General features: G+C 47.8%; 1 protein-coding gene across 5 annotated transcripts in view; it reads right to left on the bottom strand.

Moving 5' to 3' along the window:
* Positions 1–21,333, bottom strand: part of AMOTL1 (angiomotin like 1) — a 90,067-nt gene that overhangs the window by 17,205 nt on the left and 51,529 nt on the right. For all 5 annotated transcript variants that reach the window (XM_052812608.1, XM_052812610.1, XM_052812609.1 and 2 more), the window contains 4 exons: positions 16,460–16,742; positions 10,865–11,009; positions 9,721–9,810; positions 1,488–1,633 (listed from right to left, as the gene is read on the bottom strand). In XM_052812608.1, coding sequence (XP_052668568.1) covers positions 1,488–1,633; positions 9,721–9,810; positions 10,865–11,009; positions 16,460–16,742 — 664 coding nt within the window. The remainder of the gene's footprint in view (positions 1–1,487; positions 1,634–9,720; positions 9,811–10,864; positions 11,010–16,459; positions 16,743–21,333) is intronic.

The following is a 21,333-nucleotide window of genomic DNA, read 5'->3' as shown; positions in this document are numbered from 1 at the left end:
TAATGTGATCCTCTTCTTGCTGCTGAGTGTATCCACCGGAGGGCCTGGAGTTTTTAAAATGTTTCTAAATAGGAAGTCAGAATGGTCTAACGGTCAGGAACAAAACAGCAATGCCTTCAGCACTTACACAGAGTACCTTAAATCTTCCGGACTCTTAAGTAACCATTAGTTAGCCTAACAGGGGTTCTGTCATGCTGGCTACCCTGATAAAAAAACATTAAAATATCACTGAGGTCAATTCACCCTTCATCTTTCCAAGACAATGAACTGCACTTAAGTTACTTGCAGGTATTTAAGAAAACACCTTCCCTGCTCGCACCCAGTGGGCTCCTGTGGATTCACAGGGGAGGGTGCAGGTGGGAGACGAGGCACTGAAGGGGAACAGACCTGCCCAAGATAATGCCAGCAGTCTGTGCCAGAGCCTGAATCTCTACCAAGCCTGCTAGGGTAGAGGTTCACCAATGGCCTTCCCCTCACCAATGACCTGCCCACTCAGATAGTAAAGATTATGTTTCTTTTATTCCCCATAAAACCTCCTCCCTTTTTCTTGGTCCCATGGACAGAGATTTTAGGGCCAAAAAAGGCCTGTTTTGATGGTCTTGCCTGATCTGCCAGAACGCATAGACTTTCAGCTAGTTATTAAATTCACACCTCCTGACTGAAGGTCCTTAAGGGACACAATAAATTAAGACTTAGAGATCTCCAATAATGGAGAACTGACAACATCACTCTTAGTTATAATTAAAACTGAGCATTATTGTCACTCTGAATTTGTCTAACTTCAGCTTCCAGCTACTAGATGTTGTTCTGTATTTGTCTGTCAGTTTGAAGAGCCCTCTGTTCCTGGGATTTCTCTTCCTATTTGAATACCTATTTTCACTATCAGGCTTATAGGATCATTGCTTAAAGACCTCTTGGGAGTTTTGCACAGACGGCACTTCTTGGGTCTCATGGTATGATAGGTTTTTTTCAGCTCTCAAATAAAACCTGTAGTTCTTTGTACCTCTAAATGCTGTATAGTCTGCTTCCAGCCAGATCAGCCAGATGTTTTTAAGACCACTGTTTAGATGTGAAGTTACCAAGCCCTGCACTGCTGTGCATATCTCAAAAGCCTTCTGGCATTTTTGGGAGAGAAATGGGAATGCACAAACATCACATGTCTGTATGAGAGTCCCAAGTCAGCTTTTTATTTTATATTTCTGTTAAGTCCTACCATGACCTCAGCCACCAGCTAGTTGAGTTTGGTGTTGCTCCTGGTTACATGTTGAAGGCTCTGCTCTGAAAACATCTATGGTTGTGGTCTCCTTTGCTTGCTTGTTTGGCTCAGTATTGTGTAACTACACATTTTCTCTATAAGAGGGCCTGTACAAGGGGAGCAGGACGACCTGCCACACCATGGCTAGAAGAGATTCAGGACTTGGATGGAGAAAGCCCTAACCATGAGCCACCGCTATCCTCAGAGCACAGAAATGTTGCCCATGCCTCACCTCCTCTTCCAGTTTGATGACCTTGGCTTGCGCATTGTTTAGGGCCTGGTCGAGGATTTCAATGTGCCTCCGCTGGTCCTCATTGGCAGAGCGCACAGCTGCCAGCTCCATCTCCAACTTCTCCTTCTCCTTCAAGTGCTCTTTGTCTGGAAGAAAGACAAGAACAAGAGCCACTCCAGGAGGACAGCTCACAGGCCCTGGGCCACGCAGCAGAGGTAACCTGCCACCTCCCTAGAAAAGCAAAAATTATGTGAAGCAGCAGCGAGTGCGTCCATTACAACACAGTGCTGAGACACAGCAGGCAAGGAGTTTCTACTGCCAAGGCTCAGCCCCTCAGTGCCCAGCCTTACGTGAGCGCCAGCACCAGAGACGAGTGGCAGCTTGGGCTACATCTGCACTAGCAGAGCTTGTGGACCTGAGCACTGCCTCATAATTGTCCATTCTGCTGAACTACTAGCATGTTCTCCGGCAAAATTTTGGCTTGCACCAGCTACTCCTTTCCCATACAACACCCAGGCCCTGCCTGAGAACAGCCTATGTCAAGGACTGTTTATAGCTGCCAGCTTGGATGCTGCTGCCTTTCTCTAATGGGCAAGAAATCTCAGCCCTGTGGATGTGGGCTGCGCTGTGCCTGGTCCATTTTATTTGCAAGGATGGAGATCATGAGATACAGAACATGTAAAGAAGCCAAATAATAAACACAGATCTGTGCTGGACAGCCTGAAAACAGAAAGAGGAGAAAGCAATAAGGGAGAATAAGATAGGAGGCATCTGAACGGGCTTTCTCTGGCCATGCAGGGAAAAGGCAGCCGTGGGAGGCATTTCAGCCCCGCGAGGGCCCTGGGTGACTTTCCAGTCCTGCATGACCTAAGGCTTCAGCAATCAGTGCTCCCCTCCTGTTAAGCACCTTAACGCATCAGGAGTGAGACTAAAACATGTAGATAACCTCTGTGCCAAAAAATCATACCTTTTTTGGATAAGATTTAAAACAACATTAAAAAAAAAACCTGGATAAATTCAGTCAGCTTTGGTCACATCTTTTTCGTTGGCAAAAAATTGCAGGCCCACCACTGGCTTCGCTGGCAAGCTGCCTGGGGAAATGCTTGGCTCCATCTACCTCTGCCCTGACAGTGCTGAGAAGCCATTTCAGGGAACACAAGCATCGCATGCCAATCACTGGATCCCCAACATTGGATTGCAAACAGTTAATGATTGGAGCGAGCAGAGGATGGAGGTTTCATTCAGTGAAATCTGAGATTTCAGAATCTGGCCTTCGTTCTGAATGACAACAAAAGTAGAGCACTTGGAAAGCCTCCAGGAAGGAAAATTTTCCTTCAAATATTAATTTGGCGTCAATTAAATGTTGTTTTGATTTTTGACTTTTTAAACACAGCATTACAGAATTTATTATTTTTTAACTGAAAAGTTGCTCCAAAAACATCGCAATGTGGAAAATCTGCCCCTAGCATCCAGCCCATCCCACCCAAGCGTGACAACTCAAGCTGGAAGCCCGCCATCCACCTCCCCCTGAGGAGGGTCAGGAAACTTCACACGGCCAAAGCCAGCCCATTTCAGACCTGAACTACCCCCAGAAGGGCCTTATTCTTCCTTAATTACAGGTGGTATGAGAACACATTCAATTTACACACTATCGGTAGGTGCCTGCAGTGAGGTGAGATACATAAGAGCTGAGCCATGTGGAACAAGGCATAAGTGGACGAGGTGAGCCCAAACCCACCTGGCCGTCTTCCCATTTATCCTGGAAGGAGGAATCCAGCACCTCACAAAAAGAAACCCTGGCAGCAACACCGGCACATTGGCCTCTGCAAAGCGCATGAGCAAAGCCCAGCGAGTGCTGCACACACCACGCCACCGACCGCCACTACAAGCTGTCTCAGTATGACGTGGCCTTAATCTTCCCACGTCGGCAAGGAATTTTATATTGGACATGCAGGCCTCTTCCTTCAACGCAAATCCATTTACTTCAGTCAGATTGACCAGAAGGAACATTAATATCTATTGTACACAAGTGTAAATCTGGGCAAATTATCAAGCAGCTGATTTCATTAGTGGGTGAGGAAGCTGGAAGATGAATGCTATTTCAGCCCTGTGGCACTCCATCATCTCACACTGGGACCACAATTGCTCTGCTCCAGATTTGAAACCCATGTTTCATGTTACACGTGAGGACAGCACATAGAAAAATAGGGCTTGGGACCTTCACTTCTTACTTTCATCCAGGGAACTCGAAGCACTCAGCTTGCCCTGCTGCATTATGTTTTCTACCCCCTCCCCAAAGGAGGACAAGATTATGCTGTACACAAAATAACCGCTGAACCCACTAGAAACCTGGCAAGAAAAATTTACTTAACAGCTCTCAACACTCCTCCATGTCAGCTTTTCCTTGCTAAATGCTGGAGGCACATTTTATAAGTACTTTCTTATATTGCATTAATTTTTAGTAAAGAAGGACTCTGTTGAACATACCTTAAATTCTCTTCAAGTACATACAAGGTATCCTTAAAGTCTAAAAATACCGTTTTACTGTGCTACCCTTGCATGTGCCTTCTGCCCGGGCACGTGCTTTTTACCTAACAGACTGCCACACCCCATTACTGAACAGTTCCCAAAAGGCTTCTCTACTGCAGTTTACAGTTGTAATCTTACAGCTTTCCACCCACTGCCTCTGACTGTTGCACCTCAACACACTGAGGACATTACACCTATACTCTCGCTGGGTAGAAGAGGAGATAAAGCAAAGAGCCTGCTTCAGTGTTTCACAAATAGGCTTTCTGAGTTGTCAAGCTGGGTAGGTACACCAAGAGTAGACCAGTCTCGACCCTGCTGTGAAGCAGAAACATTAGACAGAAAGATATACTCAATCTGTGCCACCTCTTTTCTAAACTCAGAAGTGATCCCCAACTTTTCACACATTATAGCTAAGTATCAACTTATTTGACCAATTTAATGACCATCTCAATACATCTCAAGCTGCTTTCCTCCTTGCTGTGATATTGCAGAGTGGTAACACGGACATACTTTAAAGACACTCCTTGTTCCTACAGAATTACCACTGCTGGCAGAAGAAAATATATCAAATTATGGCAGCGAGAGCCTAATTTGCCTACAGGAGACTTGCTGAAAACAAGACTGGCTCCCATACCACGTCCCTTGTGGCATTTCCAACAATTTCTCTTACACAGGTTTGCATTTCCCAAGGTGGCTCTTCGCTCACAGCTGCTAATTCCACAGATGCTCTCCAGTGACTGTGCCTTTCTTGAGTGAAACCTGCAGGACTTATTTAGCCTCTCGTCAGTCTTGCAACTCCTGACATGGCAAGTGTGTGGAGGACCTCTGCCATCCACCATCCGTGGGCATGGGTGTATGTCACAGCAGCTGCTGCTGGTCACCCTCGGACCAGCTGGTTCACCGGGATGGGGTACCAGAATCGCCTCTTCTGCTCATCCGGCTCAAGCCAGGACTTGGCCAACTCCAGTAGCCTGACCTTCCCAAAAGGGTGCCGGGGTGGTGAGGAGGAGGCTGAAGAGCAGGACGGACCCCTCATGCCCCGCCACTCTGCCTGGAGTGACCGGCAGAAGGAATATGAAATGAGGACAGGACCTTGTTGCCTGTTCCAAAGACCTTTCAGCGGCTGGTTCCCACCCTATAGGAATAAGCAGAATAAATGAATAAATAGAGCCCATTCACTCCATGTAGCCAGCCAGGAGGAGGTTTTCCACAGCTTTACTAAATTATTTGCACATTAAACAGGGCCAGGTTGCCAGGTCCAGACCTTGACGTTTCCCTCCAGAGGAGCAGCAAAGCCACCGTCCGTTCATCTGTCCATGCGGCCCTCTGCCCAAGCCTCACTGCAGGCCCCTGCAGCTGTGGTTTCAGGCTGATTAGGCTGTGCCAAGGCAGGCCTGGAGCAGCAACGCAGAACTGGGAAATGAAGCATTTCTTTCCATTCCCACTGGCAGGTCTCCGTGAGAACAAAAAAAGAAAGAAGATACAAATGCCAAGAGAGCTCATTGCAATCTTCTCCTCCTGCATTTTTGCTCACAAACGGCACACTCCCAACAGCTCTTTGGAGTTTAGGCCACGCCAGCACCAAGAAAAGGCTGAGAAGCTGCAGGAGGTCGTGCTTGAGTCCCTGAGTTCATTTTCTTACATGGTGATTACCAGGGATTCTGCGCTGGAATTAATAATTATGATCAACTGTAATGTACTTAACAAATGCACCTCTCCTATGAAGACAGGCTGAGAGAGTTGGGGTTGTTCAGCCTGGAGAAGAAAAGATTCCAGGGAGACCTTACAGCAGCCTTCCAGTACCTAAAGGGGGCCTAAAAGAAGGCCAGAGAGGGACTTCTTACAAGGGCATGTAGTGATAGGACAAGGGGTAATGGCTTAAACTGAAAGAGGGTAGATTTAAATTAGATGCAAGGAAGATGTTCTTAACTGTGAGGGTGGTGAGGCACTGGAACAGGTTGCCCAGAGAGGCTGTGGCTGCCCCATCCCTGGCAGTGTTCAAGGCCAGGTTGGATGGGGCTTTGAGCAACCGGGTCTAGTGGGAGGTGTCCCTGCCCATGGCAGGGGAGTTGGAACTGGATGATCTTTAAGGCCCCTTCCAACCCAAACCATTCCATGATTCTATGCTTCGGGGTACAGGGTTGCTCATGGTCACAGACCTAAGCACAGATGCAGAAAGAGTCGGTGCTCTGTTGCCAGAGGAAGTCACCAAATCTCCATTGAAACTTGTGATCGCTTTCCTTACCCTCCGAAGTGGACAGCTTAAACTTGGTCTGATTTACATCTTGGGAATTTCCATTTGTGTGTCGTGAAGTACAAGTCAGGGGAGAATTTGACCTTCACGTATTGAAAACCGAAATCAGATTTCCCACACCCCTTCCCTTTGGAGGGCTGGGGGAAGTCAAGCAAAACAGACTCATTTTTCTATTTGACACCGTTTCTTCAGGATACTGCTCCCTGAGCAGGTGCCCTTGGCTCCAGGTACACGGGGGCAGCATTTTCCCCACCTCCCTGCATGCAGCTCATGGCTGTGAAGCAAGAGAGTAAGGAGCTCCCTTTCACTCACCCCTGAAACTTCTGCCTCTCCCCTGATTATTTCCTGTCTTAATAAGGAATGGCTCTTAGTCTGCCCAAAACCCCACTCTCAAAAACATTTATTGTGGGCATTTTCTTTGGCTGGATTAATTCGGTGGGAATATTTCTTTGCCTGGGGTATTTGGGACAGAGATATATGCGCAATCATGTGGCACATGCACTGCACACTCCCACGAAGCATGAGGCTCTACCAACGCGCTGCCAAAACTGTCTACACATCCCCACTAATGGGTGCAGAGCCACGTGGACGGGCACAGACCCCGATCTGCCTCAGACACCTGAAAAAACAGACCCTTGGAGGAGCCCCTGCTCTGACAGAGTATCTCTAAGTCCAGAAATCCCAGAAAAAACCACAATATTCTCAGACTCTACCAAAACAATTTTTTCCTGCAATATGCTCTATCATAAGCTTTCTCCCTGCCCTATGCCCTTGAAGCTCTCCTCAGTCTTCCTGCCTCTCCCTTTCCACAGCATCTCTCAGCTTCCTCCTGCCTGGCTCTTCTCTTGCCTGTATCAGTCCATACGCCTTCATTGGTCACTGCTTCATGTCTTTCCTTAAAAGAACCTTTTTCACTGACAAAACATCACATAATTATCATGAAAGTAATAGGCTGTGGGTTCCCTCCTACCCCCGATACAACAGCAGCATTTTTCTTAGGCACAAATGCCTAGCACTTAATACTTTGAGGCATGCAGCCTGGCTTTGCCTATTATTATTACAAAGAATAAGAGTTTTTGTCACCTCCAGTCTCCATCTCAGAGCGTATGACCGCTCTGCACTGTTGTACTGCTAATGGAGAGCTCTGCGAGGAACTGAGAAATGATCCCTGCACATCCTGCCTTGCCAGACTTCTTTTTCAGAGAGTTTTTCCTATTACTGGACTTTTACCACAGTATTAATTCTGCATTTGCAGTATTACCAAGGACGAGCATTAAAAAAAACTCAAGAGTTTTATCTTTCCTTGTTCATCTCATCATGAGAAATGGCTTAAAAATGATAACTTTTAACCTGCTGATGTTGGAGTCTTTTTATATAACTTAGGTTGTGGACGTTAAGGGCCATATTTTCAGGCTGTTTTCCATAAACATAGGGACTAGAAATCTGCTTTTGCTTTCCTAATGAAAACTGAGATTTGCATTTACTAATCTGACTTAGTAAGCTACTACCTTTAGGAAAAAAACCAAACACAAGTTTCACAACAAAATTGCAACAGCTGATGGGAGTGCATGTAGGCACCATTTTTTCTCTTCTGAAAATGACTATTTCAGTCTCAGTAGAAAAGTGTACACACAGCAGCTAAAACAAGCTGCACCCCTTCTATTCTCAGTTTTCTGCCTGAGCATCCCATTAAAAGATGTGAGGAAGGTACAGACCGTGTTTGCAAAACCCCCAGGTTGGCAGTGGGGTGCAACCCCGGTCATGTTCTGCCCCTGGGGAAGATTCACAAACATCAGTGTATAAATGCAGTCAGCAACAGATGATTTCCACGCAAAACCTTTTATGGGCTCTCAGAGGGGTGTTTTAGGCTGATATCCTGATACCGAGGTCATTACTGTGCGTGCCCCAGCAGCCCAAAGAACATGACTGAAGAGGACCTGCTTTACATGTGCCCATTTTTCTATTCTTGGAAGCACTCTGCATTGCATTAGTAACATTTAACTCTCTGGCCTAGCCAGAAGACACTCCAAGCATCCAGCCTGTCTTACGTGATAGGATCCGAAAAGCTATATTTGTTCGTAAGCTGTGAATTGATAGCAGTAATATGCTGAGTGCACAGCGCAAAGTTTTATTGCTAGATATTTATCAGTAGAAGCACAGAGCATGTTTATCCACTGGAAAGTGACTCAAATTGAGTCCATCCTGGGGATTTAACTTCCCCTTGTAGCTATCAATATATATGGGAACACTGCCAGGCTGTCTCCATAAGAAGACAGCAGACCCCAGTCTACAATTTGCACTGTGCAACTTACACCATTTGAATTCTTCCCAAGGATGACAAGACTTACATAGCAATGCTATTTTCTTAACAGATCATCCCCTTGGATTCGCAGCAGTATCTACACGCCCTTGTGGCATCTGCTAATATGGCAAAGCTAACACAATAATGGAAAAGATCATTAGATTCTCTTCTGGTTTGTGCACGCATGCACAATTATCAGTGAAGTTGTGCTGGCTTCATCGCTGCTGGTGGGAGCTAGGAGAAGGCTCTCCTGCATTTGGAGCAGCTGGTGGACATTGCAGGGCTGGCAGCGAGGCACGCTGAGTGGTAACAAACTCTGCACTGCTAATGGTGGTGGCCAGTTCTCCACCTAAGGATTTGCAGTTGCAGCTCATCTTCCAAGGAAGCTCTTGGTGCAATAAATAAAACAGAAGGATCAGTCGTACACAGCATTTAGTTTCAATGGGATTTAAGCCCACAAGGTACTGCACAGCTCCCAGATGGTCAAGCCCTTCTTGAAGCATGCTGAAGATGCTCAGGATACACAAGAAGCCACATGCTGTCATGCAGCATCCAGCTGTTTGCGTTTTGGTTTGGCTGGTCACACAGAGCCATCAGCACATGGCAGGGAATTGCTGCAGCACTGTGTTCAGTCATTACGGGAGCCTAAAACTTGACAGGAATGGATGTTTTTTGTAGCGGTAGAAGTTGTAAAATCTTTGTCTCTTCCATTCTTTGTGAAAAGGAGGGTCCAGCTCTGCTCTGCCTCCTGTTAGTCAACCCCTGTCACTGACAACAAGTCAGCAGAGGTTGCTCTGGGCTTATCCCAGCCAAGAGAAGAATCTGGCTTCTCTAAAAACCATGCATCTCCAGAGATGATCCCCGCAAACAACACTTCACAATTTCAGACAAATATTTATCAAAAATAAGCTAAGTTGTGTTACCATTAACTCCCACTGCCTGTTTTTGGTGCTCAGAGAGAAAAAAAAGCAGCCTAAACAATCCGGTCTGCAGCTTAAATAAGAGTATGTGACGAATTAGCTGAGTAAAACCAAGCCACAAGGACAATAACAATTAATAGCAAAGTATTCACCTCTACTCCAGCACATATATATGCGTGCATATATATATATATCTGCACTTTCAAAACAGATTAGCACAGTACTCACTCTGAGTGACATAAAGGCCCTCTGTTGACTTATCCTCATGCCCATCGAAGTCTCTGCTGGCTAGCTGCCTATTGGCTGTCTCCAGTCGTTCTGCAAAAAACAGGAAATACTTTAAGTATAAATATATGTATATAAAATTGTAGGCCAACCAAGAAAATAAGATGCATGCCAGCAGAGCAGTATAAATAGACTCTCTGAAGCAGGGCATTAAAATGGAGGCTGACACATACATAAAAGATGAGGCCTTTGACCTCTTCCATGAAGCTGTGTCATTCAGATTTACAGAAACTGGGGGAAAAGCCTCTGCCATTCATGGCTGACGTGCCCAGGCAGTTCATCTCTCACACTGTCTAAAATGGACAAGGGATTTACAATCTGAATTACCCAGCTTTGCAAGGGGATGGGTGCCTTCCTGCAGTGGAGTGCTGCCCCTGGTGCAGCAAGATGCCCTGGGAGAAGGCAGCCCTCAGCCCAGTGACACCAATCCTTGGGGATGCCCTGGGAAAGGAACAGTTTTCTGCAGCCAAAGACAGCTTCCCCTGGAAAGGTCCTGCCTTCAGGTGCCTCCCTCCTCCAGAAAGACCATGCAACCTCTTTGCATCATTGCAAAAAGCATAAGCCAGCTTGCAGAAGGCTTCTCACTGCATCAGGAAGTACCAAAGTACCTCCATCAGGAACCTGAAGAGGTAATAGCTACCTAACATATGCTCCACTTGCTTTCTCTAAAGGATATACCCTCAATTTTATGTTTTTAATACAAAAAAGAGATACCCTTTGATACTTGCTACTGGTTCATGAAGGCACTGAACTTTGAGATTTATGGGTTGTACAGTATTGCTCTATATTGCAACTTGCTCTTCAGCTTGTTAGAGCTGGTCTTGCTGGCAAATCAATTATTTGCAAGTGCTAAACACAAAGGCACCATCCAAAGCTGACTCTCATATTTTGCCAGAAGGTTTCCTTGCCACCAGCGGGGTGACAGCAGTTTTGTCTTATGTCAATGAGCAGGGCCTGATTTCTCAAGACATTTATCTAAAACATGTGTGAGGCTACTCCTCTAAAGGCTGCTGCTCTGGAGCTTGTGAGAAGTGAAACACCATGTCAACCAGGGGAAAAAAAACCCACACAAGCGAGTATAACGTACCACGGAGATCCCTGTTGAAGTCATGAAGTCTCCTAATTTCTCCTTCAAGTTTGTTTCTCATCGCTTTGTCCAGAGACTCCCTCTTAGTGGTGGTCTTGACCAAGCCCTCATAAGCTTCTGAAATCCTCTGAATTTCTATTTCAAACTGAAAGGAGAGAGAGGTCCTGTTAGAGCCCGGCAGGAATGTGTCCCGTCCCAGTGTTTGCCCAGTGTGTTTCGATGGGGTGCAGGGGTCAGGGTGATGCTCATGTGAAGTGTCACGCCAGCCTCCAGCTCTACAATAACCAGTCTCCCCAGTGGAGGATGGTGTGAAGCCCTGGTGGTGCTGGAAGTTCCTGCAGTGGGGACCCCTGCAAATGCCCTGTGGGTCAGCTCGCCACGCCACAACACCCCATGACACCCCGCTGGCAGCTCCCAAAAAAGCTTGGGGTGGGCTGGACTTGATGGAACTGCTCAGTTGCCTTCGCTCTACGACCAAGGTGGCTGCTTTAATGCCATAAAAGAGGAGAAACAAAGGAAACAGTGTATCTGTGTGGGCTCTATTCTTTCCTAGAAAGGGTTGTAGGAGGCAAGATTTATTATTCTGCCAGATCCCTGATCCAAAACTTAGCTCTGAGCTGTGCATGCCACCAGAAGTGTTTTAGGCTCAGCTCTAACCTCACATCAGTTTTAGACTATTGTGGTCCACTCCTTTCCATCCTTGACTGAAGACTGCTCTATACAAGAAGAAACTCTCTATAGTAGACCAAACCTATTGTCTGGGGTTTTCAATCTTCTTAACTTCCTCTCCTTGAAATCTGGCAAACTGCAGGCAGGGCATGCAGGAGAAGCCTTTAGCAGTGAACTTTCATCTTAAGACCTGAGCTCAAAAGACTGACAGGAGGATAGTCCCGGGCAGAGTTTTGCTGTTTAGGTCAATCCACCCAAGTCTTTTAATAATTTAATGTTAAGTGTTACAGCTTTGCTAAAATCATTGCTGCAGGAATGATCAACACCGATGTGGGAATCTGCTCCTGCATGCCTGGCCTTTGTGTTTGTGGAGAAAAACTTGATAATGTGTACAGGCTGGAAAACCACGAGATATATATAGCCTCCCACATACCTTTCTAAATCTGGCACTTTTTTAGCCTCTTGAATCGCTGGTGGGACGGATTCATGATTTGTGAAACCAGGGTGTGAGCCCACCTCCACTTGCTTGGAGGTAGGTCCCTCTCCAGGGCTTGTTAAGCTTTAGGTGTAATTTGCCAGCTGCAGCACTTGCAAAATTAAAGCTCCAGGGATGCTGGAGCTGTCACCCCGCTGTCGGCATAGGAACTTGCAGCCAGGCTCCAGCAGCCTGGACCTGCGCTTCCCAGGACGCTGGGGCCACTCTGCCTGGGTATGGCCCATGGGCACTCAGCACCCCCAAACCAAGCACAAAGGAAAGCCTGGCAGAGCTGTGATAGGGAAATCCATCTACCTTCCCCAATTTCTGCTTTCAGCTCACTCAGGTACAAAAGCTGAAACAAGTGGCAATGTACAAAGCCCACAGTGTTCCCCCCGTGACACCAGCAGCTTTGGATTAGTACCTTGCTGGATATCACAGCACCTATCTCAGACTGGTGGTGATATAACACTTGCAGGTATTTTACACACACACAAGACGCTCCCCTACATGCATGACATTAAAAGGTACCATATGTAGATTAGTTCTCAGCTAACAATTCTCCACAGCTCCAAGAAGAGGATGACCTGTTGAACCAGCCATATCCCATGCTATGACACTCCTTCTTGGGTGAACTACAAGTTCAGTTAGTCAGATTATTCTGCCTTTCCATTTTGTTTTTTTAAAGCATGAGCTCCAGGAAGCCCCATTACATTTTCCCTAACCACATCTAGAAAAGCAGGTCCTTATTCCCCACCCTGCTGATGTATGGCCAGAAACCAAGCATGTTCCCACCACGAAGACAGGACGCTCGGAGGACCACTGCATAAATCCAAACCTGTTTGAAATTCAGACTGAACTTTAGTCTGGTTCAAAAAAAAGTCAATGAGCTTTATTCTTCCTCATATGCATGGCAACGCAAGCTTGTACAAAGCCTCATCAAAAAGTCTGAACTTTTTTGAAAAAATCACCTCAAGTACTGTGTGCAGTTCTAGGCCCCACAATTTAAGAAGGATGTTCAGGTCCTTGAATGCATCCAGAGGAAGGCAACAAACCTGGTGAAAGGGCTGGAAGAAATGTCCTATGAGGAGCAGCTAAGGACTTCGGGTTTGTCTAGTCTGGAGAGAAGGAGGCTGAGGGGCGACCTCGTGGCTCTCTGCAGCTCCCTGAGGAGGGGAAGTGGAGAGGAAGGTGCTGAGCTCTTCTCCCTGGGATCCAGTGATAGGACGAGTGGGAACAGTTCAAAGCTGCGCCAGGGGAGGTTTAGACTGGACATTAGGAAGTATTTCTTTACTGAGAGGGTGGTCAAACACTGGAACAGGCTTCCTAGAGAGGTGGTGGACACCCCAAGGCTGTCAGTGTTTAAGAGGCATTTGGACAATGCCCTTAATAACATGCTTTAACTTGGTCAGCCCTGAAGTGGTCAGGCAGTTGGGCTAGATGATCATTGTAGGTCCCTTCCAACTGAAATAGTCTATTCTATTCTATGACTATAACCTACAATCAAAAATCTGTTTCTTGTGAGTTTTCCAGAATCAAATTGACATGTCAATCAGTTACTCCAATAACAGCATAGTTTCAGCTACTTGATTGTTACAGCTTTTTCTTTAGATCAGTGTGAGCTCTGCTAGCAGAAGTTTGCTCTTCCTGTAAGTAGTTAGAGTCTATATTCAAGCTACCTCACATTGCTCTCCTTGACCATTTAAGCATATTGAGCTTCTCTCTCCTTGAAATGAAGGTTTGGCTTAGCAAAAGTAGTTTTTAAAGCACCTTCCTGAATCCTTAACTACATGATCCCAACCAGACACCATGCTCAGTTGGGTGCCCTGACACCCGCCGGTTCCCACGCCTCCCCTCTTCCAGGTGAGCTGCTATCTGCAGGAGAAGATGCCTGCTCCAGAGAGCTCCTACCACGGCAAAGCAGATTTGCCAACACGGCAGGGAGTTTCGACAGCCCGACAGTCCTGCCCAATGCTGCTGGTTTCTGCAAGGGCTTTGCTCTGCCCATTATCTGCCATTATTTTCTAAAACACATCACCATGCAAGTCTCCTGCAGCCCCAGAGGCAAAGACTTGCTGCAGGAAAAGAAAGAACCTCCATCAGCACTGAACAAAATTAAAGGAGAGCAGAAGAACAGCCATAAATTGTGTCGGTGTTTCTCAGCAGCTCTGGGATTTCCTTCCCCTTCTTCTATGGAGGGGAAAAAACTGTTCAGCCTCTTCTCTGCCTGGCAGCTTCTAGAGCCGACCCACTCAAACAACCCACACACACAGCATGGGGAAGAGCCAGCCCAGCCTGGCAATTAAACTTCAGCAAGGTAACACTGCCCAACAAAAAAACAACAGCAAAAGAAAAGAGAAAATAATGCTTTGCTTTTGCAAAAAAAGCTCAAAATTAAATGTGCACAACCCCTCTTCCCCCCCAACTCTTTTTAGGTAAGAAAACCAGACAACTCGTCAAACAGCACAGGGATTAATCACCACCTGGTACCTCTCTGCAAAAAGTCTGTTCAGACACGACTGAGAATTTGACAACCCTCAGGGCTGACCTGTTTGTACAAACGCCCAGGGAGCCCTCTGTGTCAAGCTGATTTTCTCTAATTTCTTCTTCTGTTTCGTAATGAATAAAAGTGATGGGAGGGTGGCCCTACCTAGAATAAAATAGTTACACACAGACAAACAAGAAGTACTCCTGGTGACCCTTCCACCTCCAACAAAAGGGAAAAGTTTTCACACCCAAAGTATGTAATTTAACTCACTGTAACTTTTTCAGAGGTGATGTTCAGCTCAAACTGTGGGAACAGGAGGACCTGCCCTGTCCTTGTGTTCAAACAGAAAAAACAGCATGGGAGGGATACTGTGTGTTAAGGCTTTGGTTCAGGACATTTTCCTGAAGAAAGAATGCACTTGAGCATGTGTTTCACTTTAATACTCCACTTACATTCCCCCAAAGTCAATGGGAATCGAGTCCACGCTCTGTTGACTGAAGTGAGACTTCAGCCCATGCTTGAATACCTTTCTGTTGGTGTCTGATGCAATCGACTTGCGGGGCATCCAAGATAAAGAAAGAGCTGTTTCCAAGAGTGTAAAAGGAAATCAGAATATTTTTAGGGCATCGCACTCAAATACCTTTTACTGAACAACGCAGCTTTTGTAAAATTAATAGCTGGAATATTTCTTTTTGCCCATGAAGGCCACAGGGAAGTCAGTGTTAAAATCTTCACAGACCTCTTCACGAATAGTTAATGTTGTTGCAAAAATTTCTCAACTAAGTTTAGGAAATTCTGTGAATAAACTCAACTCATCCGGTTGCAGAGGAGGAGGCTGAAAAGATGACAGCAGCTGCAAAATAACAGGTCTTTTTTCTAACCTGTTTGAACAGATGGTCACAGATTTTTCCCAAAGCTGAGGCTGGGACATGGTCTCTCAAAGCCTCTTTTCCTGTGAAGGGTGTCTCCAAGAACCTCATCCCACACAGCACAGAAAAAATTGAGCTCCTATTTAGACTCCTAAATTCAGACAGAAAAGACCTGCAGCCTAAGACCATTTATGTATAAGCAGTGGGAAGACATAAATGAAATAGCAATGTAGGATCCTAAATAACTCATTTGGTCTGGGCCCTTGGGACCCAAAGCCAGCAGATCTGGGGAGCATCTCTGCTTTGCCTTCAGTGAGCTGTCATTTTTAAGCACTTTCTACGTCATTTGACTTGACTCTTCATCTCACCCCAGGCAATGCGCAAGACATCACCCTTCTCCACTGAAAATGCCAGCTTGCAAACAGAAAAGAGGGTGCGGGTTCTCTTTGCAAAAGGGTTTTTGAGCAAAATCTTTACCAAACTGTTCTTTCAGGTAAGGGCAGTGCTTTTTGAACCAACATGTTCAAAAGTGGATGTCTAACACCAGCTCTTAGAAACCCATAGAGCAGTCACTGAAAGCCTCTGAGACAACCAAGTTAACGCATTTCCAAGTAACAGGCAACCCCACTGACGGCTGTTACACTTCCAAAGAGCGTGAAGTGCCACACGAGTGTATTGTGGTGGACAAGACCACTCAGGACAGATGTGGCCGTGCTCTTCAAATGCTTCTCGCCCGCAGCACTACCACCTGTGCAGATGATGCAGGACCTAGCTGCACCAGGAGCAGACTGCCCATGGGAGACTTCCAGGGAAAGCTCCGGTGAGGCCAGCACGGAATCATGGAAGGGGCAAGTCCCCAACTGAGAGACATGTGATGGGCCACCCCATTTTGCCCCAAAGGCAGGGGAGCCCACAGGCCATGGGGCACAGGATTACACTTCTGGGAGACCACCACAGAGAGGCAATGGTTAGAGATGGCCACTGGTGCATCCCCATCGCAGCGACATGACTACGAAGAACAGCTTGGGGGACCCAAATGTAGAAGAACCAAGACGGTTGCCCTGCCCAGGCCCCATCCCCATGTCTCCACGTACCTTCTGCAGCTTGTCTGCCTTCTCATAGTACCCTTCCAGCTCCTGCCGCAGCACGTGGTTCTCCTCAGAGAGCATCTCTACCATCTGCTGCGCCCGCTCCACGATGGCGAAGGCGTCGGGTGTCAGCTGCTGGGCCGGCGGCGTCGGCGTCTGGGCAGCGGCAGGGGCTGGCAGCGGGGGCAAGGCGCCCGGGAGCAGGGGGCCGGCGGCAGCAGTGGCCTGCGAGGACATGGGGCTGTGCTGCTGGGCTGGTGGTGGCGGGAAGGGCGGCTGGCATTGTCGGCTGCGGGGAAGGACACACGGGGAAGGCGTTAGAGCTGCGCGCCCTCAAAATGCACGCAGGAGCTTTCACCTAATGACTGCACAGTTTATTAATAGAGTTATAACTGTACGGTCATGATTCCGGTCCTTAGTCACTCCTAAATACCAACAATCGCAGCAGGACTGGGTAAATTGTCTCCTCGCCTGCTCTTGACAGGGATGTATACATGCGCTACGAACAGATAAAAGAAGCATTGACTTGAAAACGGCATTTTTGCCTAGGTGTGCAGTTAATATTTCAGCAGCCAGCCAGCCTCTCCCTGCCCCCCTTGCCACAAACCCCACCACTGAGAAGCCAGCAGGCTCGAAGGAAACACAAGGGATGCATTACTCACCCTTCGAACACCGCTCCCTGCCTGGAGCGAGACCAGCTGATCGGCTGAATTGGGAGGTGAAAGGAAGTGATGTGAGCGAAGCGGCATCCCCAAGCGGCTTTAGCAAGCAGCAAAGGGAAGAGCTGCTGCGGAGCTACTGGAGGCACGGCCCCGGTCAATCACAGCGAGCCAAGAAAGCCATCTTCCAGTGCGAGACCTGATTGTGTCACTCCCCGACTAACGGCATCCATCATCCACCAGGCTCGTGTTGGGGAACGATAAGAAGCGAGCTGGCAGCAGTCCTGCTTGTGGGCTAGGCTTTCTGATGGCGGGTGGCTCTTTAATTCACCCAAGTCACAATTTGCAATGGCTGGAGGATAACCCAGGAGGACACCTTAGCAGCGAGGGTAACCCTATGGCTGGTGGCCAGGTGGGACTGGAGTCCCTCACTTCTGTCCTGCATGTCAGCCCTGTGATATTGAAAAGGGAGACTGCCCCTGTTTCAAAAGGGGGAAATTCAGGCAGGGAGCAGCTCAAAGCTTGTCTGCACCAGACCCATCTCCATCCACCGCACAGGCAGCCTCGGAGCCTCAGCCAGGGTGAGCAGCCCCATGCAGAGCCTCACTGTGCACAGGCTGAGCCACTCCTCAGCCCAGATGCCAAAGTTGTGACATTTCTACACCACGCTTGTCTAAGAGACTCAACCCAGACCACAGGGGACATCTGTGTCAGAGCCCGGTTTGGCTGGAAAATAAGCTGGCTGCTGGACTCCACCTGAAGTCTGCAATCAAGCACCTTCTGAAAGTTGTATTTTAGCTTAACCACAAGCTATTAGGCTTGCTGTAGCTATCATTGTCTTTACTTCTGTACCCTACACGAGGCAGGAGACCTAACGAACAGATGTATTTACCCCATTTGGCCTCAAAGATCCATGAATGCTATTTTTTAGACAGACGATTTTGTGCTATATAAATACATAATAAATATGATTACCGTTGTCTTCAGCACCTACACAGCTTCTCAAAGCGGGGTTTTCAAAAGCTCTCAGCATTGGCCTAATTCTACTGACAATAACCCATCACTGCCTTCAACTGCAGCAGAACGAGATGAAAAGTGAATGCAATTTTAAAGCCCTGCCCTAAAAGTGAACAGCACTGCTCTAACAAGCTTGTCCCCACCAAGCCACACAATGGCAAGGAAAGCCAGCAATTCAGTCGTATCTTCTGTCCAAACTAGAGGGAAGGCAAATGGGGCCCTGCAGCCCCCCAGATGCAGTGCACGCACAGCCCCACGCTCCCATCCTGGCATTCATGCTTTGCCCAATGCATCCACCGTGGCACAGAAAGGTATTGAAATGGAGCAAAGACCAGCTATGAGCCCATTCCTGAAAAGCAGCACACTGCTAACCTGCCCAGCAGCACAGACCTTCATCCAGGCTCAGTGTCCTTGGGAAGAAGATCCCAGCCAAGCTTCATGCAGCCACCATTGGGAAAGCCTGTGCTGAGCTCACCCTGGCCTCCAGCTGGCTTTTACCTGCGCAGCATGAACACACCCTAAGGCCGTGTCTCCCCATGTAAATTAAACATCCATGGAAGCAACTCAGGAGCACAGCAGAGGAGCCATTGCCTCTGGGCAGCTCCCAGGGCCAGGAGGGTTTGCTCTCAGCCCCAGGCATGTTACTTCTCTGGCAAAGGTGCAGTCTAATGACTTAGGAGCTAAACGTCTACTGAAAGTGGATAAAATTTTCCAAAGAACAGGAAGACAGGGAAGTCAGCTGTATGGCATTTTACATACGGCCAACAAAACATACAGTAATTCAGAGAATCATAGAATGGTGTGGGTTAGAAGGGACCTTAAAGATCATCTAGTCCAAATCCCCTGCCATGGGCAGGGATATCTTTCACTAGATCAGGTTGCTCAAAGCCCCATCCAACTTGACCCTGAACACTTCCCATGATGGGGCATCCACAACTACTCTGAGCAACCTGTTCCAGTGTCTCACCACCCTCAGCATAAAGAAGTTCTTCCTTATGTCCAATCTAATCTACCCTCTTTCAGTTTAAAACCATTGGCCTTTGTCCTGTCACTATAGGCCTTGGTAAAAAGTCTCTCTCCATCTTTCTTATAAGCCTCCTTTAAGTATTGAAAGGCCGCAGTAAGGTCTCCCTGGAGCCTTCTCTTTGCCAGGTTGAACAATCCCAACTCTCTCAGCCTTTCCTCCCAGGAGATGTGTTCCATCCCTCTGATCATTTTTGTGGCCCTCCTCTGGACCTGCTCCAAAAGGTCCATGTCTTGTACTGAGGACCCCAGGACTGGATGCAGTACTCCGGGTGGGGTCTCATGAGAGCAGAGGAGAGGGGGAGAATCACCTCCCTTGACCTTTTGGCCACCCTTCTTCTGATGCAGCCCTGGACACAAATGGCTTTTTGAGCTGCAAGCGCACATTGCTGGTTCATGTCCAATTTTTCATCCCCAAGTCCTTCTCCACAGGGCTGCTCTAAATCAATTCATCCCCCAGTCTTTACTGATACTGGGGACTGCCCCAAATCAGTTCATCCCCCAGTCTTTACTGATACTGGGGACTGCCCCAACCCAGATGCAGGACCTCGCACTTGGCCTTGTTGTACTTCATGAGGTTCGCACAGGCCCATTCCTCAAGCCTGTCAAGGTCCCTCTGGGTGGCAAACATCCCTCTAGCAAATGAACCACACCACTCAGCTTGGTGTCATCTGCAAACTTGCTGAGGGTGCACTCGATCCCACTGTCCATGTCCTTGATGAAGATATTAAATAGTACTGGGTCCCAGTACAGACCCTTGAGGGACACCGCTCATCGCTGGTTTCCACATGGACATTGAGACATTGACAGTAACTCTTTGGATGTGGCCATCCAGCCAATTCCTTATCCATCTAACAGTCCATCCATCAAACCATATCTCTCCAATTTAGCTGCAAGGATGCTGTGGGGGACTGTATCAAAGGCCTTACAGAAGTCTAGGTAGATGACATCCATAGTTCTTTCCTCATCCACTGATGCAGTCACTCCATCATAGAAGGCCACTAGATTAGTCAGGCACTATTTGCCCTTGGTGAAGCCATGTTGGCTGTCTCTAATCACCTCCCTGTCTTCCATATGTTTCGACATATCTTCCAGGAGGATCTGTTCCATGATCTTACCATTGCTTAAGAAACATTGCAAAGTTTTAGCTGTATTGCTGGTGAAAGCTCTGCCCACGCTGGCCCTGCTCACTTGTCTCATGCTGCAGCGCACACCATAGCAGCAATGCAACGGCAGAGAAGCAAGAGAAAGGGAACTGCAGCAGTTTTGCTATGCAAAAACACCCCTCATCAAACACCATGCTAGCTGGAGCTGAAAACCATCCCCTCCCACCAGAGGAAAGGATGCTACCACAGCTCGCTCTTCTGTACTGACTGCAGTGATTTGCAGTGGTGCTCAACATTGCCTTAGCAAGAAGGGGGGCATCGCAACAGGGGGTGTATCATCTTAATCTGGGGTGTTAGGCTGCCTTGCTCTCTTGCATCTGTGATCAGCTGTATGGCCAGAAAGGAGAGGAACAGGCATCCCCACCCCCAAGCTGACTTTATGGCTGGTATATCTGCACTGTGGCCTTTGGACAGTGCTCAGCAAAACCCAGGGCTGCAAAAGGACTTCCCCCTCAACGTGGTGGTCCCAAGGTAGCCCCAGAGCTCCCAGACAACGGCACTGGATTAAGATGCTGCTCCCTGCTCACCTGTCTTTGGAGTTTACTGCCTCTCCAGCCTCACCACTTCTGTCTGCTGCTGGGACCTTGCAGCAGGGTGCCCTGGGAGGTCACACTGACCTGGGGGGCTCATTTTACCTTCCTTAGACCAAACCCACACCTCCTAGCAGTGCCTGGTGATCCGAGGCCATGCGAGCCGGTAAGCCCAGCGAGCCCTGTGCTGAGCTGCTCTGCAAATCACACGGACAGCCCACCATGGGCACAGCTCTCACACCATCCCCAGGTCGCCCCTTTCCTTCTGGTGCTCCAGCGTGTAAAACTCAGCAACGGACCCCACGCCCATTGTGGGACTGGAATATTTTTTTGCTCAAAAACCCAAACAATAAAGAACATCATGACCAAGGGATGTCGCTCACAATGCAAAAGATGCTCCATAAGCACATGCAAACTCAGCCAAGCATGCAGCACCTCCTCAGCACTGCCGACAACCGATCTGCACTTGTGCATCTACCGCAGCA

This window comes from Harpia harpyja, chromosome 17, assembly GCF_026419915.1.
Source record: "Harpia harpyja isolate bHarHar1 chromosome 17, bHarHar1 primary haplotype, whole genome shotgun sequence".
Classification (NCBI taxonomy): domain Eukaryota; kingdom Metazoa; phylum Chordata; class Aves; order Accipitriformes; family Accipitridae; genus Harpia; species Harpia harpyja.
This window is presented reverse-complemented; position numbering and strand designations above follow the sequence as displayed.